The sequence below is a fragment of the Helobdella robusta genome, assembly GCF_000326865.2.
Source record: "Helobdella robusta unplaced genomic scaffold HELROscaffold_17, whole genome shotgun sequence".
In the NCBI taxonomy this organism is placed as follows: Eukaryota; Metazoa; Annelida; class Clitellata; order Rhynchobdellida; family Glossiphoniidae; genus Helobdella; species Helobdella robusta.
In genome coordinates, this window is record NW_008703942.1 from 3,286,671 (window position 1) to 3,313,508 (window position 26,838).

At 33.1% G+C, this 26,838-nt stretch overlaps 5 protein-coding genes across 5 annotated transcripts; 1 reads left to right on the forward strand and 4 right to left on the reverse strand.

Annotated features, from left to right (window-relative positions):
• On the reverse strand, positions 1-2,547 carry HELRODRAFT_98481 (hypothetical protein). Its single transcript, XM_009016164.1, has 3 exons — positions 2,415-2,547; positions 1,652-1,761; positions 1-1,330 (listed from the first exon to the last, which is right to left on the reverse strand). The coding sequence occupies exons 1-3, from the start codon at positions 2,446-2,448 to the stop codon at positions 698-700; spliced, it is 777 nt and encodes a 258-aa protein (XP_009014412.1). The 5' UTR covers positions 2,449-2,547; the 3' UTR covers positions 1-697.
• Positions 2,548-5,164: 2,617 nt separating this feature from the next.
• On the forward strand, positions 5,165-6,521 carry HELRODRAFT_76189 (hypothetical protein; the record flags this gene model as incomplete). Its single annotated transcript, XM_009016165.1, has 4 exons — positions 5,165-5,290; positions 5,471-5,679; positions 6,085-6,130; positions 6,243-6,521. The coding sequence occupies 4 exons, from the start codon at positions 5,165-5,167 to the stop codon at positions 6,519-6,521; spliced, it is 660 nt and encodes a 219-aa protein (XP_009014413.1).
• A 1,750-nt stretch (positions 6,522-8,271) lies between these two features.
• HELRODRAFT_98483 (hypothetical protein) lies at positions 8,272-11,848 on the reverse strand. Its single transcript, XM_009016166.1, has 7 exons — positions 11,370-11,848; positions 11,008-11,182; positions 10,557-10,734; positions 10,266-10,363; positions 9,747-9,905; positions 9,365-9,562; positions 8,272-8,742 (listed from the first exon to the last, which is right to left on the reverse strand). Exons 1-7 carry the CDS (start codon positions 11,531-11,533, stop codon positions 8,485-8,487), a joined length of 1,230 nt encoding a protein of 409 aa, XP_009014414.1. The 5' UTR covers positions 11,534-11,848; the 3' UTR covers positions 8,272-8,484.
• A 2,849-nt stretch (positions 11,849-14,697) lies between these two features.
• Positions 14,698-19,262, reverse strand: HELRODRAFT_170359 (hypothetical protein; the record flags this gene model as incomplete). The annotated part of the gene is made up of 6 exons (XM_009016167.1): positions 14,698-15,586; positions 15,884-16,026; positions 16,339-16,502; positions 16,617-18,716; positions 18,853-18,932; positions 19,144-19,262. 6 exons carry the CDS (start codon positions 19,260-19,262, stop codon positions 14,698-14,700), a joined length of 3,495 nt encoding a protein of 1,164 aa, XP_009014415.1.
• A 991-nt stretch (positions 19,263-20,253) lies between these two features.
• On the reverse strand, positions 20,254-25,646 carry HELRODRAFT_170360 (hypothetical protein; the record flags this gene model as incomplete). Its single annotated transcript, XM_009016168.1, has 11 exons — positions 20,254-20,318; positions 20,414-20,551; positions 20,659-21,325; positions 21,417-21,545; positions 21,757-22,038; positions 22,146-22,299; positions 22,437-23,140; positions 23,314-23,474; positions 24,300-24,729; positions 24,860-25,045; positions 25,323-25,646. The coding sequence occupies 11 exons, from the start codon at positions 25,644-25,646 to the stop codon at positions 20,254-20,256; spliced, it is 3,240 nt and encodes a 1,079-aa protein (XP_009014416.1).
• Between the last annotated feature and the right edge of the window lie 1,192 nt (positions 25,647-26,838).

The following is a 26,838-nucleotide window of genomic DNA, read 5'->3' on the forward strand; positions in this document are numbered from 1 at the left end:
TTTCTTTTTCAAGAACATGTTTGTATTTTGCGATATTTTAAAAAATAAAACTGATGATATAATAAATAAAAATCCATAATGAGACAAGTGGTACCTTCAGTGAAGGTAAAACAAAAGCAACTGTTTGAAACTGTCATTAATAACCTATCAAGGAAAAATAAATTACTCAAAAAGCGGGATTACGCGTTAAAATTGTTAATAAGTTTCAAATAGCAATAACGATACCTACAAATATAATATATCGTAAATTACAAAAATAGAGAACGTTTTAAAAGAGAACATCTTAAAAGAATAACAAAAATGACCAACATCATGCACCATCACTTCAATTACTTTTTATATTTTGAAAACTGCTGTCCATTCGTAATAGCGTGAAACAATTCAACTCGTTTATGAAACACAAAACTGTTAGCATCAGGAAACAGCAGCAGCCTAATCTTCAATGAAATCAGATTGCTACATCATTAACGTCTGTCCTGCATTAATAGACTGTAACAATCAGTTTTTAAGTGAAAGCAAAAGTACCAAATAAGTTTTTACATATAACAATAAAATTTTACGTAATGAAAACATGATTAAATTTCACATCGTGAAATAAAATTCCATTAAAAGACCATCACAACAACAAATATACTGATATATATATAAATTATGATAAAAAGATCTGTTGAAGAAAAGACCAGCATGCCAGAAATCATTATGATTTCAACTTGACTAATGGTATGGATCGCGTTGCGAGACATTTGTCACACACCCACTCGGCAAAAACCTCCTTTGTAAGGTGAGTGTAGGCCATTTCAGTGAGACCAGCACAGGTTCTGTGGTACCAAAAGTTACAGCCACTCTCACAAAAAATAGCCTGGTCGTTGTCATGAATTTCTTTATGACAATTACCACAGGGGTATATAGGAGGAGCATTTGGGTTTGCCGAGTTGAAAACCATCACCTGATTAGGTGGGTAAATTCTGCCTGGTGGGCCTCCCATAGGAATCATGTGATGCATCATGTTAGGGGGATGTGGACCCATGTTTGGTGGCATACCAGCCATGTTAGATCCTGGCATCATTCCGCCCATTGGTCTAGGCATATTTCCACCAGGAAACATATTTGGTGGCATTTGTTGGGGTGGTATTTGAGGTCTAGGTCCTGCCATCATGGCCCCAGGGTGACCAGGAGGAAAAGGAGACATTGGCATGTCATTTGGAGGATGCTGTGGATTTATCATTCGATTTTGCATGTGTTGCTGTTGATCATCAAACATGTTTGGAGGAATGTTAGGAGGTTCACTAACTGGACTGAACAACTCCACGAGGTCAGCTTCATTCTGTTGCTAGTCATTAAAAAATTTATTTCAAATTTGTTACTTTTGACATTTTTAATATTATATAAATAATAAGCTCAATAATGCTTCAATAAAAAATACTATTTCAGGTATAAAACTCAATACAATGGTTTATAATATTAATATGCATTCAGATGTTTATACATGCCCATGCAAACAGTTCTACATGACTATGAAATAACAAATTAAGGATTCTGAATAGATGGATTTAAACTAATCATTAAGCATATAAATTCTGTAAAGTTTTTCTGTAACACATTTTAATTAATGATAAAAATTAGACCAAACTAAAAAAAAAAGATTAATTACTGATTGTGAATTTGGTGGAAAATTTGGTTGACCAGTTGAAGCACTTCTAGGTGGCACAGATCCAGGACCGTTCGATGGCAATCGACCATTGTCCCCATTTGTCAACTGGTCTATCCGTTGAATAACGAAAGTAAATAAATTTGTGTATAAGTAATGATTTTTATAATAATTTGTAATTTATTTTTAAACCCAAACAATCCCTGTAAACATAATCTTTTCAATCAAACAAGCATCCATTTGAAATAAAATCCAAACAAAACTTTTGACATCTTTTTACTTTTCACACTTTTTTAACAATCGTTTGTTACCTGTTGGTCAAACTCACATGATCAAAAAAGATGTGGTCAAGATTTTGTCAAGTTTGTAATAAAATATGAAGGAAAAAGACTGAAAAAAGCACGAAACAAAGCCATACATTCAAAATAAAGTGCAGATCAGATCTCCATTATTTAGTTTTTTTTGTAGGTCTGATCATGATTATTCATGTTCATACACTCATTTAATTTTTAATAGTATAAATAACATGTGCCTACATGGAAAAAAAATCAATATAATATTTAAATATTCAATTATTAAATCTTAGAATAAAATTAAAAAATGAAATAATTATTATTTTAATTTCATTTGATTCATAATTCCATCCACTCCATACCATTGCTCATTGTTCAAATATTTATTCATTATTATTCAAATCAAACAAAATTCTGAAATTCAAGATAAATAAATTCAAATCAATTTAATAAATATCAGAGAGATGAAGTACCGTTTTTGGCAGACTGCTGTCTTTCTCTTGGCATGAATCTGTTTTAACTTTTAAAAACTTAACAGAGATGATATATATAACGAAAATTAGCAACAGATCATCAACTAGCTCTCACATAAACAGGCGGGCGTGAAGCTGGCAACGATAGAGTCGGGGCAACAAATATTACAAACGATTGCATTGTATAGAAGAAACAAAACGGCTTGCTAAAATTGGTTATATTCATTAAAACAACTAGATCACCCTAATAGTCCTCATATATATATATATATATATATATATATATATATAGATTAAAATAATAAAATAAAATAGATCATCCTCATGCGTTCAGTACCAAATATAAATTGGACATTGTCCGAATTATAAATTGAAAATGCGTATTCTGAAAACGGATTTAAATTTAATCAAATTTTTCATTATTCTTCATACGACGATAAGACCATGCGTACGTCGTTCTATAATCACTTTACTTTTTTATTTTTTCTCATCTTTCCTTAACTTTTTTATTATCCTTCGGATCAGAGAGCTAGTAGGTAATAAGTTATAAATACATAAAGTTTCGCAATTTATCCTTACCATGTCACACTTCTGTTGCAGTCACTTCAAACATGCTTCAGACCAGATTTGGCGTGGAAACATGGAAGTATAGAACCAAAATAAGCCTATCGTATTTTCCCTGTTATAAGTATACATTTGTACAATTCCTATTCTGAAATTTCGTCTTTCGGCATTCATGAAATTTGATTTATTTAATAATTCACAAAGCAAAGTTATTGAAAATTTTACCAAATAAACTAATTATACAACATTTTTTTAAGTGCATTGAAAAAAAAATATTTAAGCATATTTTATTGTGAAATTATGATGAAGATCGTTATTTTGTCTGCTGTTGGTTTTCATACACCATAAACAGTTTTTTGTGCTGTCGAAAGAACCATGTACTTTCACACTGTTCATTGAAGATGTTCTATTAAATGTTCTATTATATGTTCTATAGATGGTGCAAGTTTTAAAATTTAAATTAGTTGCTATGTAAATACCCGTCAGAAAATTTACATTTAATTCATTTCTATAAATACCAAACACGTGCAATTAAAAATATTTCTAATTAAATATTTTAATAACAATTTGTGAATATTTGTGAATAAATCGATAGCCCCAAAATGAGGACAAAACTCAAATTTCATCCGTTTAAAAAAACTCGAAGCAACGCGTGACAAAAAAATGTCGCAGTAGTTTTATTGAATATTTTTTGATCCATTGTTTTATTACATATTTACTTAATTATTTTTCTTTTTTTTTCCTTTTTTATATATACAACCTTTAAAACGTAAAATGATAAATTTTTTTGTTTTATAATTTGAAAAAATCCTCATCCTTACTTTGTAATTTTGTGTTATAAACTGATCAAATTGTCATTTCAATAGCTTAACCGTAGTTTTAAAAAATTGTAGCCACATAATAAACAAAATGTCTCTTGTCTAGAAGACCAAATGAAACTTTAATTTTGATACTAAAACATTCATACAAAAAAAAATCTTATTTACTGATCGATTCCTTTCTACCTGAAAACTTTATATCTATAAAATTATTTTTGTGCTAAGTGCAAAACATTGGTTCATCTCAATGGGGTGCGTTGTTGGTTATGCATGAATTGTAGAAACTCATTCCTATATATCGTGCAATATGTTAAACATGTATTATGTTGTATGTGTGTATAAATGTTGAAAGCAAAAGTTCGATATGCAATGTCAGACTTTTTTGTCATTTATTTGAATGAAATCGAAGCTAAATCTACAAATATAATGTAATATAAGATATTTTTGGAAATGGAAATATAGTGAACATTTGAATTTCAGTTTAGCACAAATGAGCCAGCTCCGTGCGATTGTTTCAATACTTTTAGCGCTGTCATCTTACTCCTACGGCCAAGGTATCCAGTCTTAGGATTTATTTTAATCACATTAAAATTAGGTACGTGGCACTTCTTGAGTAATTGCGGATTTAATAGTTGATTTTATCCATGTGACAGTGTTAGCGATAGCAACATTATTATAAAAAAAAGAAGAAAAAAAATCTCACGAAAAATAAAATAATGATATACCTCGTTAGAATCGCAATTGTTCTGGGAACTGTTTCATGACTACAATGTCAGAGTGAGGCCAGTGTTGAACGGGAGCCAGCCTGTCCTTGTCATGCTGAATTACGTACTCTTCACTCTGGATTCCATCGTTATTACCCTTTTTCTTCAATTATCTGGTTTTTAAATTTATTAACTATATATTTTTTTTACAAATTTACACTTTTTTTTAGTTCTTTCAGTTAATTTCATTATTCTTAGTTTACTGGAATTTTTAAAAATTATTTAAAAATATGGTTTGTTATGTTTATCTTTATATTCATCAAATTCATTTAGTTTTTTTTTAATTTTTTCCAAAATCATGTTTAATGTAGTACGTTACGATAATTTTGTTTTTATGTTGTTTGTCTAAGCGATTTGTTTAACATTCGCCATCGTAGAACGAACGAGACGAAACGATGAAGGCTTTTGGAGTCGTCAAACTGGTATGTAGGCATAGGCACTTCTTGAGTGACTGCGAGTTCATTACTACTAATTACTCATGATGATATTAGTGGAGTGACGATGACAACCATCACAATTTTATAAAAAAATCTTAATAACTTTTAACAGATACGCAAAAAATACTATATCAAATGATTGTAATAACTAGATTATTGCTAAAATGATGACCTTTCAGAACTGGATAGACGAATACCTGAGATGGAACAAGAGTGACCACAACAACATATCGAGGATATCCGTCCGGGCTTGCGACGTCTGGCTACCAGATGTCTACATCAGAAATGGGCTCGTTATTTCTACACGATTAAAATTATTTTAATTAATTTCATATTGTTTAATATTTAATTTAATAAATAATTACTGAAATTTTTCATGTCGGCACATACAAAGTTATTTATTATCTTAAATTGTTTTATTTTACTGTGGACACTTAACTTTCAGAGCCAAAAAGATATTTCATGTCTTGAAGAAAACCTCGCCACAGAGCGTGATCATAACGTACAAAGGCAGGGTGTACATGGACCTCCTGAGGGAGACGACCACCTACTGCAAACTGGACCTCACTTTCTTTCCATTCGACGTACAGACCTGCTACATACATGTCGAGAGCTTCACTTTCACCACAGCGCAAGTAAGCACCGCAGCTGATTGTTATATTGCAGATTGTTTTATAGATTTGTTGTAGAGCGTCTCTATTGAATTAACTTCGGATTGAAATATCGCTTGTTTCAGCACATAAGTATTAAAGTGATAGTTCAAATTAATATATTGTAAAATATTACATCAAGGTGCCGTTATGTTAACATTTATTTCCATTCCTAACTTGGCTGTATCACTTAAAACATTTCTCGTTTAGTTTGTTTCAAGTTTGCTCATTTGATATTTAATGAAAACTATATAGGATGAAAACTAAAGTTTTAACGACATAATATTTGTTTTTAATATTAGTATTATTTTCGTTATTATTGACAAAAAGTAACGATAATGATGATGATGATGATGATGATGATGATGATGATGATGATGATGATGATGATGAATGTTTCCATTTAACTTCCAGCTTGTTCTGGATTCGAACTCTAGCGGAATAGCTCTCAACAACTTGAAGCCACATGGACAGTGGAACATCGTCAGTTCTCAGGTCTCCGCTAACTTATTTAGTTAATTAAATAATTTAGTTAACTAATTCAATGTTATTTGAATTTAATTCTATTTAATTTTCACGTCATCAACAAAACTAGGTGAAAGTATCAACGCGAACGAACGAGGAAATGAAAAAAAATTTTTCAATGGTTACTTTTGTGTTGCATTTGAGAAGGAACCCACTCTTCTACTTCACGTACTTCATATATCCCTGCGTCATATCCGCTGTTGTCGTCGTTTTTGTATTCCTTCTTCCTAGCGATTCGAGAGGAAAAATAAACTTCAGCGTCACCGTCCTCTTGTCCTTCACGGTCTTCCTGGCCACCATGTACTTCGTTCTTCCAGAGTCAGGATTCTACGTTCCTTACCTCAGTTAGTAAGTCCCAAAACATATTTAAATTTTTCAAGTTGGAAACGCGTGTCCTACAGGGATGTGTTGGATGCAGCATTTCAGTTGTTTACGCTTGGCTTATGAAAATAAATTAACCACCAATTTATAAACTGTGGAATTAATAAATATATTTTCTAACATGCATATTTTAATAAAAATTTCCAAAAATTAAAATAAAACGGAACGCAAGTATGTTCAACTTGAGCCACAAAATCTGGTTGTTCTACGTGTGCAACTGCTTATTGCTTAGGAATTTGATTCAATTTTTAAACGACAGCGTTTGAATATTTTCTAACCAGCGGCCCGATTTTGGGGGGCCGGGAGGGTCAGTGCTCCCCATTGGGAGCAGTTTTTTCATAAAAATAAAAAAAGGACATTTTCAAATGTTTGCCTCCCCATCAAAGTTTTCTAGATCCGCCACTCTTTCTAACAAATTAAGTTTTACTATAAAAGTTTAATATTAATGACAAATGAATGAAAACAAACGAATTTAAAAACTGAATAGAAACCAACATTGTAAACAGCGGTGTACGTGACGTTCGTCATGTTTATGTCCTCACTGTCCTTGATAACAACGGTATTCGTGCTCACACTCTACCACCACGATCAAGATGAGCCACCGCCCTCCTGGCTTCAACACTTCATTTTAAATAAACTGGCTGCAAATATTGGAATGCAGTCGAAGACGACTCACTTGCCTGAAAAAATTGTTCCAAAGAAATCTTTGAGCGTAACCAATGGATATTTGCAGTTTCTGTTTGAAATCATTCAAAAGTCAGCCAATTACATGCACGACGCAGTTCGAGGATCATTTCATGTTGGTTACGATCAAAATACACAGCGAGAAATTGATGAACATTGTATGACGATGGAATTTCTGAGTCAATCGATAGAAAAGATTAAACATTTGAAAAAAATTAGAAAAAAACAACGATGCCCAGAAAACTCAGATTTGTTTATCTGCGAACCCGAACGTTTGGCGAAGGAATATGCACATATACAGTCTTCCAAAGACATTCAGCATAGCGATCTAGATGAAGAAAAGCTGGATCTAATAGGACAATGTTATTTAGAACGTGGTATGTTTAACTCAAACAAAGATTTTAATGGTTTAATTGATGTTGAGACATTGCTAAAATTAGAACCGGTTCTCATGGAAATAAATGAACATTTGATATTTAAATCCGACGTCGAGACAAACAAATTCTTGTGGATCAGCATTGCAAACGTGGTTAACAGGTTTTTCTTCTACATGTATGCCGTTGTCTCCGCAGTTGGGGGTCTATGGTTGCTCTGGTTTCTGCCAGAATCAGGACCTGAAGTGGCTAATCCGGATGTAAATTTTGGACCGGGTGTGAATTTCGAAACTCATTGATTAAATTTAATTTTAGTTTTATAATTAAAGAAAAATAATTATTTTATGATATGACAGTTATTATTTTTATAACAAAAATGCATTTTTATTATCAAACAAATTGTTTTCAATGCTTAAGAAACAACGTTCTTTTAATAAAAAAAACGGAGTAAATCAACACCAGAGAAGAGTGCACGCATGTTCTTAACTCGTTTGAAAGTTTTGTGTAAATAATTATTTTTTACTATAAGTTTTGAATGTTTGTTAACAAATACTTCAACTTGACTGTTGTAAACCATAAGTTATTGTTACTGTTTCATGTGGTTCGTTGAAGTTTATTATCATTTTTTTTTATTTTAGAATTTATAAAATTTGAAATTACAAAAAATGAAAGTTGTTTAAACATATATGATTGAAAGAAATATGTAAGCGAAAACAATTATTTCATTGAGTCGAAGCAGATTTCCTTCAAATTTGTACTGAACTGGGTGTTGGTTCAATTTTTTAAACTAATGAAGATAACAAATTTTCAAAATTTTTCAATGCCGTTTTAATCCAATAAGCTAAACGGAGTGATAAAATGGAGGGAGAGAAATTAGAATGCGATGAATTGAAACAGCAGGGCTCCAGATGGTTCAACTTCGCAGTTGAAGTAATGCCAGGGCTTGAAGACACCGTGGTAGTCACCCGAGAAGACCTCCGTGACGTTATAACGAGCCGAGCCGGAAATATCGAGACTGCTGAGCTGGAAAGATGTTTGACTCGGTAGGCCGGCTATGTTCGTGTTCAGCAAGGCTACTGCAAAGCTGCCCTCCGGTAGAATCGGTTTTGTCCAGATCGTCACCAGCTCCTTCTACGAAAGAAATATTTACATATAAATTTCAGTTGTTATCAGTGAATAAGAAAACATATTCAATTTAACCATTAAATGAAATTTGTTTCAAAAAATACATGCATGACATAGGACATATTTTAAAACAAACTTACTCTACTTAAGCTCTTGTTAAATTCTTACATGTTTCAGTTATGCAAAACAGTTTCATCATTATTTTAAAACATCTTGCTATATAGTTTTAGTATATTTTTATTCATTCTTTAAAATTAATATGCTAAAAGTTGTTAGGAAACACTAAACATCGAAAATCATCGAAATTTTTATAATTTAATTAGTTTTAAATTTCATTATCTCTAATTATAAAGTTTTTTCATTATAAAGACTTAAACATTATTTAAAGTTTATATTTTTTATAATGGGCGGCATGATGGCGTAATTGTTATGGACGCTTGGCCCTGCTATGCAGTGGTAACTGGGTTCGATCGCAGAGAAGATTCCTGCTTATCATGTGCAGCACGCGCGCGAGTGTGTGTATATGTGTCTTTTGATACTTCTCAATAATGAACAAATAATAGATATATTAATTAAAACAATGCTCTGCAGATATTGAACGAGTCAAACTTGACACCAATACACATACGCTAAGTTTTTGACGTCCTACAAATCCAAGACTATCTTGATTTATCCTGATAACTTTCTCATTCAGCAACAATCTCTTTGACCTAGAATTTAATTGGGTCATGTCACATGAAACAAGCAGCGGAGACGACACTATAGCCCAAAATGAAAGTTGAAACTTTTCCTGATCGTGACTTAGACTGGATGTACCAACCACCAGCTGTTCGTTTTTTGTTGTTGAATGTTCAGTTTTAAAATATTGAAACAATTAATGAATTGTTTATCCTATTTAGGTGATACGTTGATTTACAGTTAAAATTAAACTTTACATAAAATTATAAAAAATACTAAATGGAATTCGAAAATTTTCATTAAAAATTATTTAAAAATTATTCGCCTGAAACCTGATCGAGATCGATATAGCTTCCCGGGCCAACCACATCCTTGTAAAGGTACCAGTAGCCATTATAATTTTGAACCGTTTGCGTCAGTAGTTCCGTGGTTTTGACCGGATCAGATATTCTAAAGTAGTTGCAAGTTTTGGCCACAGCTGTATAATTCGCCTGCATGTATGATACGTGATGGTTGGTAAATAAAATAAATAAACTTAGTGGTAATAAATATTGTCTATCTGAAAAGTGATTGTTTTCAAGTCAATCCAAATGTTTTTTTCTCTAATAAAAAAAATTAAACATACAAAACAAGAGAGGAGAACAAACTCTTAACAATGTTTTTAAAATATCAATCATCAAATAACGTAGACAAACTTAAAATTAAAAAAATACGAAACAACAAATGGCATAACATATATAACATGGCAAACAAAAAGCATACAAACAATAAAACATTAACAGCAACTATACAAACAAATGACATAAAATGAGATGACATACAAACAAACAACTTCCAAGCACAAAACTAACCTGTCCACCACCCTTCTTATTGAGAATGAATGGCCACTCACACACGTAAGTCATCTGAACACCTGTCCTATTCAACTGGCTGCCAAAATCAGGGTAGGCTTGAAGAGTTGGGCAGCATTCAATGATACTTATTTACAGTTCATATTACAGTTTTGTGGTCAACTAATCATACAAGCAACAATAAGGTTAATACTCTTTTAAAATGTGAAAATTTTGAACAGATTTTATTATGAACAGGAAAAATGGTAGTACTGAAAAATTGTGAAAATAAAAAAGAAATGAAACGCGAACCTTTATTGATATCGATGTAGGACGTGAGACCGCACGCACCAGCAACCACCACATCCACCTTCCAGCTAGCCAACGTTTCGGCATCCAGGTCGTACCTGTTCAAACTCCCTGGAAAGCCCCCGCATGTTTTCGCACCTAGGTCCATGTACAAACCAAGTTTCAGATTTTTCCCATGCAACTGATTGTAGAGACGATTGTATGACATGACGACGCTTAGGTGAGTTATATAAATAATTAACATAATATACATTATTATTCAATATTCAGTTTGATTCTAAACTAATTAAATAAAGTAAATAGATGAAAGCAGAAGTTAAAGTTGATCATAAGAACAATTCACTCTAAATAGTTTCAATGGAATGTATTTACTACATTGATAGAATTGTCATAAAACAACAAGAAACAGACAAATTGAAAAACATATAGAACAATATTAATGACGTTGACTGACATAAGAAGACAAATTAGCCATTCCACTTGGAAACCTGTTTCGATCAGCTCTTAACCTGTCCCTCTCATCTCTCATCTTGTCCATCCAGCAGTCACCGATGATGATGTGTTGGTAGCCTGCTTCTTGGAAACTGCTTAGAGTCAACATGTCTGCTACTGTCCTTATCAGGTGCTCGCTGTTTCATTCATTTCATTTTAATAGATGTGGTTGGAAATTTTGAAATAGTTAGCATTTGGAATTTACTTTTGTAGTATTGACTTTCTATTTTACAAATTTCCGTATTACATTTTTTAACAGAAAATGCTTGTTTGTGTAATATGAATTTCAACAAAAACATCACATGAACCGACCAATCATCTTACCTTATGCAATCATCCGGATAGTTGATGCAATCCGTCAGACATGGATATCTTTCTCCAGTTGTCCATCCAAGTAGTGGAGAGTTCCCAATCCCATTATCCAGAGTGCTGACAGGATAAAACATTTTGCAAAAAAATAACAAAGTCGAGATCGTAACTGGCTTCATTTTTTTTATAACTAGTTGATGATAGCTTTATATTGAATGTATCTGTTTAAGGGGAGGTTATCTCATGGCAAAAATAACGGAAATAACACTTTGCTTTTATTGAAATAATCTTCATATATTTTTTTGTGTTGGCAGTTAAGTGTGTCGATTTGTATTAAATTTATTTTATGTATCTGTTATATTATTTTTTTAATTTGACTACAAATTTTAGTTATATAAATATTAATGGCTGAAGGCTGGCCTTCTAAAAGAATTTTCTCAAAATCAGCTGAAATCACTCGGAATATCATTGAATTTCTAATGCATACCTAGTCAAATTCTTCAGAATACATGTAAATGTGGACACATACACACGTTCACACATACACGTACGCACACACGCACGCACGCACGCACATGTAACGCGCATGGTAAATGATCACGCCGTCTTTAAATTTCGTCGTTCATGACGTGTTGCTAAAAATAGACTTATTAGTCATTAATATTAACTGCTATTTTATTAATGTGTATAATAATTATTATCATTTAAATGAGATTCTCTGTCTTGCATATATAAAAAATGTTCAACATCTCGCGCCATTCTAATCAATTCATCTAAATTCCATCTACTCGTTCACTCCAAGCCCCATGCAACTTTCTGCCATGCATCCATCATGCATCTTTGTATTCAACATCTCACTCCTTATCTATATAAATAGACAAGTCAACCATCCACTTATCTATCCATTCCATTCAGTCTATACATTGTTCAGCTGATGAAACTCAATGTATTGTATGCTGAAACACTAGCAACTCATTTGACAGCCCTCAATAAACAAGCGCACAAACTCAAAATTACACACGAAATATGCATGAATATGAAATGAAATATACGCACATATACACACATACAATTATGCACATGAAACATACACGTAATGTGCATGAATATAATGAACAATCGTACTTAACAAAAATATATTTTAACTTTATTCATACATTCCATTTTATTAGTTGAAAATGTTTTAACTTGTTTCCGAGTGCTGTGTACGGTAGTGACAAGAGACAAATCAGTTAGAGCGCACATCTCAGATGGCGTTAGCTTTTCAGAAATTAATTCCATCTCCGCACAAACCCACTTCAAAATAACTAGTCTCAACCGCACTGACGATCATTCTCCCAGGTCACATCGCTTACAAAATCTTTCCTTTCCTTTTCAGTTTCACCTGGATTTTCATTATTGGCGAAATTTATTTTCCCTGTTCTGCGCAATTTACGAGACATTTGAAGAGACGAAAGATGGTGACTGAAAACATGGACGAAAACTAATTAACTCATTTTATTTTCATAAAATTGAAACCAAATTATATATAAAATAACTGAAAATATATTTAAATTCATCTACGATATAAAAACATGAAAAAAATTGAAACGAGAATCATCACTTAATCATTTAGGTACTTACATGCGTTGTCGTAAACACAAGCTGAGAAAAAACGAAACATTAAAAACAGTAGAAAAAAAACTATAGCAACAATAATAATAAAAAATACTAATAACAATAATTATTATTATTAATTATAACATTAAACATAATAAAATATTAAAAATAGTTTAGCTATCAAAATGATATTATTTAACACAATTCTTGTTATGTAAAAAACAACAAACAAAACAGAACATAGAACGTAGGCAGTAATACATACCGCAGATTATTTTCACGAACGCAAACTGTAGAGATAAAACAAAACTTTCACACAAGCATACATCCATCCAACGTCTTATTTAACGGTTTAATATCAATCACACAGACGACAGATATATAAAATTCTAGAATGCGTGCGTACGTAAAACATCATTAAGAATAATAATAATAATAATAATGGATAAAACATGTTGACTGACTAATCATCATGACTGCACATATATACACGGCGTAAGACATCCGTCTGAGTAACGAGTTGGTACTACAATGGTCATTAATTATAATTCATTATACCGAAATTAAAAATAAATTGAGAATTGCATTTCATTTGTACACGGTATATAAATAATAAATAGAAATAAAACATACGTAAAATAAAAAATGTATGAAAAGCATACGCAGGCGTACATAGGTTCACATTCTCACATCCTTAAAATACGTTCGGCAAAACTGAAAACTTATATACAAATACGTTTGTGTACGCGGCGTATTTTGTTTAAATGCAAGGTATTTTTGCTTGATCTGATTTCAGTTGCATTATAACGGTCATTATTTGATAACAATTGGTAGGACGTAATTGTGATTATCAATGCTAAACTCGATTTGATCTTCATCAACCTGGCAAGATGCTGCTGGCTGGATGGCTGGCTTCAGAAGATAATTTTGGGTATGTGTAAACATATATTGGGTATACAGGTATATATATAATTATTATATAATATAAAATGAGAGAGAGAGAGAGAGAGAGAGAGGGAGAGAGAGAGAGAGAAGAGAGAGGAGATAGAGAAAGAATAGACAAGAATTTTGTAAATAAGAAACAAAAAATTTGAGAAAAATTAAGAAGTTAAAGAAGTCAAATCAGAAGAGCAACTAGACTTGAAGTAGAACATTGCTGATGGCATAAAAATAGAGTTCATATAATGAGTATACAATTTTTACACAAATGTTGGTATCCACAGGAATATGGTAAAAACTACATCCTGTTCTTTAAGTACTGTAAACACACAAACAAAAACACACATAGACATATAGCATATTTATTTACATCGCCCTGATCAAGAATAATTGAAACACAAACAGATGAAATGTACGTTGAATTCAAAGTGAACATTAAAAACAACAAACCAGAAAGTACATACAATACAAGTTTAAAACTTTATAAATATTAGAAACAACAAACTAACATACAATGAATTTTCATCTCATTTTACTACAAATATATAAACTACCATAATAAAATTATTATTTAAAATTAAAACATAAATGTACTAACTCCAGCAAATCCAACAATGTAGCTGCTATAAAAAGGAACAAAATAAATCGAATAAAAGTTTAAAAAGGTATGACACAAATAACAAAAAAAACGTTTATTACATATAACACGCATATTAATATACACACATCACTTTAATTTCTAAAAACAATTATTTTTATTGGTAAAAAAGATTTTTGCTAAAGTCAAAGTCTTCTATGGAGAAGGTCACAATGACAGGAAACACTGAGACAATGCCGCATGTTGTTTTAGATTGGATGCTACTTCATGGTCGACATTGTTGCTTACTTTTGTGATATCAATTTGTTGCTGGTTGTAGCCACGTTGCGAATGCTGTGGCTGCTGTTGTTGCTGTGATATTAGCTGAAGCGATGTAGTTGAAGCAGTTGCTGCATTTTGAAGCATGTAACTTTGAGATAGCTGTTCTGAACTGTGCGCATGTCTAGGAGGGTGATGTTTCTGTTGAGGTTGCTGTGAGATGAGGCAGTTAAGTTCTGCTGTCATTTTGGTGTGTTGCATTTTTTGGTCACGTAATTCAAAGTGACGATGATATGCTCTTTTCGTTGTGTCAGCAGATGGGTTCAAACAATCTTTAACAAGATTTGAAGCCTGTGCATCTGATCCTCCACCACTGTTACTACTCATGATGTCAAAATTATTTGGTGCAGAATCATCAACAGCAACAGCAATATTTACTGAACCATGGTCATAAGAAGAAGCAGTCGTATCAGTAACTGTAATATCATCAGTTGAAACAACATCAGAGACAACTATACTCCTACGAGTAGAGGAGTACATGTTCATTGAAGAGTGCTCTTTAAATTGAGTGCTAACGTCCAGAACGTCTAACTGAAGATCTGGAAAGTAGCGGCCATTATGTGGCTGATGACATTTCTGATATTTCAAACCGAAGTTGATCAGCGTCGGATTGGCAGGTTGATGAAACTGACCACTCATCTTTATCTGATGGATGGCAATGCCAAATGCTCGCTTAATATCTTTCCTCAGTTTCGACTTTTTAATGTTGGAGAGTCTCTCCCTGTCCAATGAAGGATCCCATCCCAAGAGGTGAACCTTATTGCGGGGCAGCCACTGCCTGTTATTCACACGTGCATATTATTCAAAATTATAAAATTGTAAATACTCGATTGAAATAAACACACAACTTTCATGCCAATAAATTGAAGGATTTCCACAATAATAAATTTGTGACGTAAGCTGACAATACATTCTAGTTACTTGTTAAATATTTATTACACTTGCTAGTAGCATAAGGATTGTTTTATTATTAATACTTATTATATTCGATTTAGTTATCATATTTTATCAACAGTACTTGAAATAGTAGAGAGTAATAAATTGAAATCATTCCAACAACACAAACAAGACCAACCAGTTTCTTTTTTTGTCAAAAAATCGAACAAGAAAAACAGGTTCTGTGAACTTTGAAGCAAGATTCATAACACATGGAGGGGGTGTCAAGTTTTGGAAGAACCCATTCGAGTCTTGGAGGGGTGTGCTATCCGACTTGACAATCTAATAAAAGTTCAATATAATATGTAATGTTACAACGTAATATGTCAGTGATTCGTTTTAAATATTCAGCAGAACAGCTAAACGAAGATGCAGATGAAGCAGATGAGATGTGACAAAAAATATTTATTTAAATTTCTCAAAGTGGATACTAATCATCTGAAGAAAACAAACGTGCACCAATTCATTGGAATTGACTTTGGATATCAATGCAGAATCAATTGAATGAAGTACGATAGCGCTCGTGTTCAAACAAAATGTTACATCAGAATTATATATAATGAACATTGCCAGTGACAAAACTTCCTCACTCACAAGAGCAGGGTACCATGGGTAGCCCTTATTCTTTGCCCACACAACATCACCGGCTTGCAAGAAAGTCTTCAAATCATCTCCATCTTTTGAGCAAACACTACTTGCTCTGCTTGTCCTCTCACTTTTGGATTGCGAACTCCTTCTTCTTCTTCTTCTCTCATTGCCTGATTGAAGTTTTTTTGATTGGTTAGAACTGAGAAAGAAAAAAGTTGAAGATTTTAACGCTATTTAAACTGTTAATGAAGTAAATTAACGGTGAATAACGATGAATAACGAACCATGAGCCAATTTAGAAACTGAATTCTGCAAACTGTTTTCATTTGAGTCACTTGTCATCACCATCGTCCGAGCATCATCATCATCCTCATCTTCATCATTGTCTGTGATATTAGACAGAGATGATGATGATGAAAGTGGAAATGATGATGTTGTTGATGCAGATGATGTGACACGATAAACTGACGCTAACGATGTTGATGAGAATGATGTGTTTGATGATGATGATGATGACGATGTTGCTGGTACTGATGACGATCGTTTCAAGCCCAACGAATCAAGGTCGCAATAAACTTTGCAGTTTTTCAAAAACTTCTGGTAGACGCTCCTTGAATTGTTCAAGTTTGATTTATCTTTGTTAGTGGTGACGTCATCGTCATCATCAACCTTATTGTAAACAAGGGTACCATTCCTGTTACTGCTGTTGTCTTTGATATTAACGTACGTAAAACTATTATTAATAACATTATTAACATTGTTATTGTTGTTGTTGTAGATGATACTACGGTAATTGGTAATATTTAAGTTATTGTCAATGGGAGCATCAAAATGATTCTTGTTAATGTCATCTTTGTTACATTTAACGAAGTTAGTTGATAGTTCATTAGATGTATTGAAAGTATTCTGTTTGGATGATACATTTTCTGGTGTGGGAGCAATCGTTGTTGTTGTTGGTGGTGTAGCTGTCGATAAATTAACTACTCTTGTCTGTGTAGTTGAGGTCGTCATCGCATTCGTTAATGACGTTGATAAAGTTGTTGATGTAAATGTAGTTGATGCAACTGAAGTTGTAGCTGCTGTAGCCAACGATGTTACATTAAAAGTTTTGTTATTTGATACACCAATTGTCTTCTTCATGACAACAACTGGAGAGGTTGACAAGAGATTTTTTGAATTTTGAGGCAAAATTAAATTTTTTAAAGATTCACAGGCTGCATTGTTAAGCAGTACTTTTGATGGTGATGTCATTGTCGTTGCCGATAAAACTGACTTTGATGATGTTGGTGGCTGCAAAAATAATGTTGCCATTGAGGTTGTATGGATGTGTGAAACGCTGGAGGCCAACAGTTCCAACGTTGTAGACGGTGTTATCAATGTTGTCGTGTTCAAAACTGGCAGTGTCGGTGTCGTTGCTAATGACAATTTTTCAGATGGTGACGTAATTAATTTTGATGACGTTGTTGTCGTTGTAGATGATGAAATCCTCAGAGAAGGAGACAGGGCAGACGTCATATTTGTTGTCGTTGGTGACGATGACGTTGAAATCATAACTGTCGAGGTGTTTATATGCTGCTGGTGTTGTTGTAGTTGCAGTGATGACGATCTCGTCATCCTTTTATATTCATTATTTTTGGTGACCACTTGACAACAAGATGATGACGTAGACGTTGATGTTGTCTTATTATCAGCTGAAGGTTTAAAACGCTTTTTAATCTCACTCAAACCATCAACATCATCGTCATTGTGATAAATCTCATTATTATTATTATTAGTTTTGCTTGCCAATTTACGTTTATTATTATTATTATAATTTATTCCATAGTAATTTGGTGGATGTAATTTGCCATGGGCACTTCTCAAGTGTCTTGTGTAGTTTTCAACGATACCATTGCTTTCCACACCATCATCATTGTAATCAGCACCATCATTATAATAGTTGTTATTATTAATGTTATTACTATTATTATTATTATCTTCGTCATTGTCCATACTAAAAGTATTAAGATTACCTTTTTCATTGGTGATATCATCAGTATTGTTAATGTCCTTACCACTATTACTACATTCATCAACATTATTATAGGCTGTTGCTATGTTAGCGTTATGGTAGGCTTTAGACTCTATTTGAAGTGAAGGTGTGTAGGCTTTAGATTCTATTTGAAGTGAAGGTGTTGATGTTGTCGTCGTTGTATTTGTAATTGGCGATGAGAATGGTGATGGTGACATAACTGATAACGACGGTGTTATCGATGTCATCTTTGTAGTTGATGATAATGACATGACTAAGGACGATGATGTTGTTGCTGTTGATGTCGGCGTCAATGTAGTTGATGACGAAAATGACGGTGGCACGGTTGACAGCAATGATGCTGTCTCAGCAGCTGATGTGGTTAATAAAGATGTTTTTGAAATTGTTGTTGTTGTATTTGTAGTGGATGATGATGACAATGATGTAACTGAAAATGACGAAGTTGTTGCTGCAAGAGGTGGCGATTTTGTGGTCAATGTTGTGACTACCATTAGAGAAGCCGACAGCAATGATGACGAAGATGAGGATGATGAGTTGGAGGTAGGTGACAGGGGAGTTGAAGCTAACACTGGAATTGATGATTTTGATGGGAAGCGTCGTTGTCGACGACGCGAACGATGACGACAACGACGACGATGTGGTGGTGTTGGTGATAGTTTTGAACTGGAACAATGCATAATCTCAAGTTCCTTTTCACTAGCACGTTTTACATCATCGCTGATTTCATTACCAACACTATCATCGATATTATCAACATTATCGACGACGTTATCACCGACTTTATCATTATCGCTTTCAACAGCATTGTTACTGCTTTGTCTACCTCTCGTGATATGATTAACATCCGTATCGTCTGGAGTGCAAATTTTTGAAAAAAAATATGAGTCCTACTTAACATCTTATCTCATAATATTTACTACGTGTGTGTGTGTGTGTGTGTGTGTGTGTGTGTGTGTGTGTGTGTGTGTGTGTGTGTGTGTGTGTGTGTTTGAAATGCCAGTGTGTGGCAATAAATTTTATATTCTTATCAAGCTATATATATCATGTCCTAGAAGTTATTTATATCACTCTCCAATCTATGTCTTCACACAAAGCAATTGTATTTATAATTTTCAGAGATATTATATTCGTTTAATTGGTGTAACACTGAACCATTGACAAACACACACACAAACACACACACACGCATTATAGCCAAAATAGCAGAAAAGATCATAATAAGCTTTATTTATAGTCTAATTTATCATCAGCTGCAACAGTATTTATATGGTGTCTCGCTTATATTTTCACTCAATTTTAAGTATTTTGTTGCTCCACCTTATTAAGTATTTTGTAAACCATTTTTTCAGCCAACATTATTCTGCGTTTAATATTGCGCGCTCTATGCAGATAAAATTGAAATTGGTGCTATGAAATAAGGATGCTGCAACAAAATATTAACCGTGTTGTTTTTATCATGCAAATCGTTTTTGTATCGGTGCCAAAATTTTGTACCAGCATTTTCGATTTAATGGTGTAATGATGATACATTGCGACGTGATGAGGAATCGAAATTATCTTGAAGATGCAAATGCAACTAGGCAAACGTAAATGTGAATGGGTAGGTTTGGTTTGGTTGGACTGAGTAAATTTGTAGAAATAAGACTGAGTGCTTATGAAAGACTATAAAAATGAGTTCAGCCTCCTTTAATTAGTGAATAAAACTATCAACAAATAACCAATAACTATTAATACAACTCATTGCCAAGCTTTGAATAAATGCTTCTAAGAAAGATGATGATGGTTATATAATTTCAATTGTTTGCTACCTACCTACGCGCGCATTAACAGTTAATACGAGCCTTAATAGTGTCAAAAAACAAGTGTCATATAATCACAATTAGAAGATGTTAGTAACCTTGAAACACCAGTGCCCTACACGACCTCAAGTTCCTAGTCACAGGCGGGCTAGCAGCTGTTGAATTAAATTTTCGAACATCAAAAATAAATATCAAATTTATAAATCTGAAAAGTTAAATAGTACATAATAGCGCAATCTGTAGTACTGACATTTACTTTTAGATTTACTCCTAGAACTACAGGAGCGTGGTGTCTTGTGATTGGTCAGTTGTTGGTCAATGAAAGTTATCCTCCTACGCAATCTAGCAATTTCTTTTTTAGTTTTCTTTATCTGGTACAGTCGGTTTTCTAAGAAAAAGGTTTAAAAACTTTCTATCAACCCATAATAATAATCATCAATCATCACAAATATTAGAAATAAATAGTAAAATAATAAAAGCCAGAATAATACCGACTTGAATGAATAACATAAAGAGCATCCAGTCTGCTGAGCAATTCATCCAGTCTGCTGTCCAGCACTTTCTTCTCATTGGTCATTTCAGCATCAGGACTACCAAAATCGTCTGCAACATTCACGGCATTCATAACTTTCTTATCTACTGAATTATAATTAGCAGTGCAAATATTCCTTCTGTTGTTCTTCCCATCAATCCTACAGCGATTGACAAAAGTTCGCAGATAACGTCGATGGTGATGGTGAATGTGATTGCTCTTAACGTCGCTATCATTCAACAGTTCATCATCACCGTCCCCATTCAAACTGTAGAGTACAGTGTCGTTCAAACTCGTGTCACCAGTTCTACTGCTATCAACCTCTAATTTACATTCTCCATTATCATTTCCTTCGGTTTCCATGGTAACGTGAACACCGGAAATGGGACAGTATCCCGCCCGGTTGCACATCCTCCTGGCAGACTCCAGAATAATGGCACACTGTTTTTTATGCCTGATTCCTATGTTATCCAGAACTGAGCCAGCACCATTGTAAAGCGTGCAGTTGTCAATTATGAGTTGGAAGTCGGATTCAAATTCATCAAAGTTTGAGTACTGGTGATTGTTGATTTTTTCACCCATTGTCCAATAATCCATGGGATGAGAGATTATGTCGCTGTACCCTGGGGCCTGAGATAATAGTTTGAATTATCAAAATCCTGATAATTTTATTTTATATTTCTTGAACAGACAACAAAACCATTATGATTGCTACTCCAACCTCCTCATCAGTTACTGGATAGGCAAACAACCCAATTGCATCCTTCATCATCAACTGTTCGAGAGTATGTTTCAGTAGGACATTGAATGGCTCCAGCTGTAGCTCCAACATGTGCTCCTTCAGTTTTACCTAGACATTGAGAGTATGTGATGATTAGTTGCAGACGTTCGTCATTCATATCAATCTGACAATTACAACATTTCATCTAAAATTAACCAACTCTCTTGCCAATAGTTTTTTATTTTTTTATTTTAAATAAATAATTAACAGAATTTTAAATATAACATTTGGCCATAATGTAAAAAGGCAGTATATCAGAAAGGAGCAAAAAGGAACCAACCAACTCAAACTTCATTTTCTCCCTCTTGCGGATGAGTTCCAGGAGCAGACGTACCTTCTCGTAATCCTGCCTCCATCTCCTCAACAACTTCAAACTATTTTCATCCAACGACATCATCATTGTTGCCGCTGTTGATGATGAAGATGCTGATAACATAGATGATGGCATCCTTGTAGTTGCTGTGGTCGTGGTGGTGCTCCTCGATGAAGATTCCAACTGAATCTGCAATACAGGAAACAAGCTACTACTATTAACTATGTCCCTTGATGAACCAATCTTAAACTAGGATAAAAATACAAAAAAAAAGAGAAAAGTGATTAGATAAAATCATAATTTTTTCACATTTGGAAAGATTGGGAATATGTGTTGAACAAATCAGTGTTACAGACTTTAATAGTTTGATGAATGAGTAGTATCTGTTGCAATCTTTGAATTAAGGGCAGTCCATCTCTGGAATGTCTCTTCAGCAGCCAATACCTGTGTATACAGGCCATGAGGAACTCTTTGTCTCGCACAGGTAGGCTTGTAGACAGGGCTTCTAATCTGAGTTTTCATAAAAAAAATAGAACTATGATAAAACAACTCAAAAACAACAAACCTCGCATCGTTTTATGATCACTGTCATTGTCACCACCATTAAAATTTACTTATAAAATGTAATTCTTAAAAGTGAATTAAACCTGTGTTGAGGAATGTCAGGTATTTCAATAGGCATAGACAGATGAGTAAGTTGATTGACGTCTCCAGCCATTTTTGATCTACATCTCTTTTTAGCTCGCTTCGTTCCTAATTTGTTTTCTGAGAGATACTGTGGTTGGCGATGGTTCAAAGGTCGACGTTGTCGTTGTCTTCGTGTGTGAAGCAGTTCCTTTCTGCCTCTGCTATTGTTTTTCAACCTTGTGAGAGAAGAGGATATCTTTTTAGGCCTTACAGACCCATTCACTCTAGACGGGAACGCTGTTGATGAACTAGCGAGGTATGAATGTAGAGATAAATTGTTGAATGAAGATTTTTTTTCACTACAATCAGCATTTCGTTGTTTGTCCTCGTATGCTAAATGTTTGTGTCTATGGCAGTAAAACAATCTATTTCTTCTATCACCAATTCTCTTAGTCGTTTTATTACTGCTAAAATTATTAACACTATTTGTACCAGAAAAATCAGCAGATGCTGAAGACAGAGATGAGTTAAATATCTTCAAAAAGCATCCCTTTTTTATAGCACAGAGTGCATGAAACGATCGACAACACTGAGGCGCTTGACAGCACAAACAAGCTCCACGACCCGTTCTGTTACACCCCCAACATCGCATCTCTGACCGCCATCGTGGCACTTTTTCAATTTTCTCGACTGGTTCGAGATAGACATTGCTGCCAAATGTTACCTGAATGTATGATGGATAATAGAAATAAAATGTCAATCTTCCTCAGCATTATTATTTTCATCATCTCTGAGAGTTGGATCAAATTTCAGTTAATGACACAATAAAAAAGGGTATAATAAAATACTGCTACAATACGAATATTTTTTTGAGACTTCAATTTCAGCGCCAACAACCTCTGGAATGAAGAGAGCACATAATATATGAACCCATCGGCCATCATCTGTCTGCTTCATGGCCCCTGGACCTCCTCCCTGACTCCTCCATGAGCATGGACACAGGACACATTTCACCGGAGTGTTCGGAGACTTCAAGCATTTCTTACACAACCATTCTCCTACAAAATATTTTTTGTGTGAAAGCCAGTAGTTCTATTCATTTTCACTGACAATAAAAATCATGTGTCAACACTCTTTGTAAGATTGTAAAACTATATAAACTAAAAAGCCATAATATTTTTAGCAAAATTTTAAACAATATCTGCAGCTCTAATATTTCCTAGCATTGTAAATAACATGCATATTAAATCATAAATGATTTATAATTTTCAACTGAATCATCACATGATGACTTTGTACAAAGCATCCAAACCTCAAAATTATCAGTTATCAAATGGTACTTCAATGTTGATGCAAAGTTATTTAATAATATTGCAATATTGTATTTTTTCAATTTAATTTGCAGCATTTAATTTAGAGTTGAGATATCATTTCAGCAAATTTTTCTGCATTTGAAAATTATTGGAATTTGAACTTTTTGGAAACCTACAACAACAATTGATCAACAAGCGTATGATGAAAAAAAAGAAAACTTAAATAAGTTCTTCTGTTAGATTTAATTCAAAGAATTAACCATTCAAAAAAAATTTTCACATTCAAAAAATTTAATTGCAGAAAACTTTTGTCAATATTTGAGTCCATATACATTTGTGAATGTTTATTTTTATGTTGAAAAATAAATAAAACTCAACATTACATCTTGCTTTTCAGGATCAAATAAAAGAGCCAATAAAACTACCATTTGGTTCATCAGTATAAGAATATAACCAGCAATTTTGGACCATACATTTTTATAAAAAGTGGGTAAAACTGTGCTTCAATCAAATTCAATTTAATATTTAAACATTAAACATATTTGTGATGAAATTTTAAAAAACATTGACCATCAGGGTAGTAAGGAACTCCATAGCAATCCTGGTGAACAGTTAGTGAGCAACCATTGCAGACAATCATTGCATTGGTTGGTGACGTTTGTGACTCACGACATACACCACATTTTTGTACTTTCAACTTTCCATCTTTTGAAACATCGTTTGATCTACTAGCATCGCTACAATTACTGTTACTGGTGATATTGTTGTCAGTAGTATTTTTATTACTGAAGCTGGAGTTAAGGTTTCTACTGCTGCTATACTTCTTGACATTATTATGGTCATTCAGTGTTGTTGATGATGGTACGAATGGTGAGGACATCGTGATGACGTGAGATTCCTTCTCCAGTTTATCAAGGATGCATTCCAACATGTCAACAGACAATGTGCTCTGCTTTTGTAACTTGCGATGTTCATTCAACAGTTTCAACCAGTGTATGTCCTGATGTTTTGAAATGAAATACAACAACTAATTTAACAACTGCATATAGTTAAAAAATTGATTTTGATCAGCAATGAACATCATAACCATTAAAATAAATAAGAAAAAAAAATTAATAATAAACAAATACCTCTTCATCAACATCATACTCTACTTCTGTATCCAAATCATCGGGCAGCAAATCAAAAGATCTTATATAAGAAACTGGCAGACCAAATGAGTTAGGCTTTTTGCAATTTGCATCAGAAGTGTTTGAGATTGAATAATCAATTTCCTTAACAGAACAGGTCTTAACACCAGCTATAGGAGGAGACATCTGATCATGAAAAAGTAATGATTAATAATAAAATGAGTAATAAAAAGTAATATTTGTCATGAATAAATATACACTACTTGAGTTACAAAGAAAAATATAAAAAAATTCCTTCCACTATTAATTTTCTATTTTTAATTTAACATTTGATTTTAGTTATAAATTGTTAAATTTATTTAAAAAAAGTTAAAACCTAAATCTCATTTGAACAAATAGGTGATGATATGTAATGATAAGAATTGTTTTTTGTATAATTATAATTAAAAACATGTAAAATTACTTCATTATTTTCAAAACAGAAGTGACTTTCTATAGTTTTTATTGTATTTGTTGAATCTTCAATAACAAGCCTATCCAAAATATCCAATCTATGTACATGTCCGTCAGTCAGCACATCAACAAACTTCTGGGCTTCTGCATAAGTTAACGTCTGACGTGTTGGCAAAACAGTGAAATTGCAACTATTGTTATTGCTGATATTGCTGGAGCACCCATCAAAGAAGTTTTTCCTAATTATGCAAACTTTCCTTGGTCTACTCCACTTTTTCACTTTACTTTTTCTCCGGCGATCTCGTTTACATTTGTATGATTTTATCAAGACCATTTTTTTGGTCTGTAGTTTGTTGTTGAGATCAAGATGTCAGCAGGTGAATAAGCAGTAGAGCAGATTACAAGAGGTTGAGTAAGATAATAAAGAGATGCATTGGTTGGTTAGTTGGTCGGTTGTCAGCCAGGACTACCCGGATAATTTAGGAATTTCTCACAACACCAACAGGCTACTGAGGAACAAAAGCAGCACAAATCAAATCACTGTGAAGGTGGTTTGCTATTGTAATTGTGTAAAACAAAAAGGTATATGCGAGACAAAGACAGACATTTGATCTAATTTTTGCATTGTCGAGGTTTTGAAAATTAAAACTGGCCAGACAAAATTAGTTTAAAAAACATAATATCGCCCCGACACATAACAAACGACAAACGATAAATCCGTTTATTTTGAACCAAATCGACTTGTTTACCCGGAAGCGTTAAATGACGCTTAATAAAAGCAACTGCACATATGGCGCTTTATTTTCTTTAATAATCATTCAATCAGTCAATCGGTGTGTAAAGCGCTATTTACACAATATTCAATTTTGGAGACAGATGACAGATCGCTCAAGACCCATCAACAGAACAATAGGCTTATTTATGAAGTTCTACAAATGTTTGGGGCTTTAAAGATTGGTTTCATATTTATTGCAAATAAATTTTTGAACATTTGAATAAATATTTGATAATTTCATACTTACATTCACGATATGCTTTTGACATTTATGTAGAAAACATTACATTGTTGTACTCTATACATAGTATTCTATATGTATGTACATAAAGAATGGTGGTAATGGCTCATGATAAATCCATATGTATTGAATCAAGATATATGAGTATTGTTCTTTCATCTTGCAAGCGTGCCATTGTGATTACTCTTTTGGATTTGGATTACGAGCATAATAAGTTGATAAGAAAGTTGGAAAACTTGAACAAGAAACGTAACAATCTGATAATTTTGATAGAATTAAACAAAATAAGTATAAATAAAAAAATATTCTGCCAAAATATTATAATGTTCTTTATGTGTTTGTTTAAAACTCTCGCTGATTAGATGATTTTTATATATAAAGTCTTACTCCAGTAAAAACTTTGACACATATGTGAAATTATGTTTGGCCACATATATATATAGAATATATATATATATATATATATATATATATATATATATATATATATATATATATATATTTAGCCAA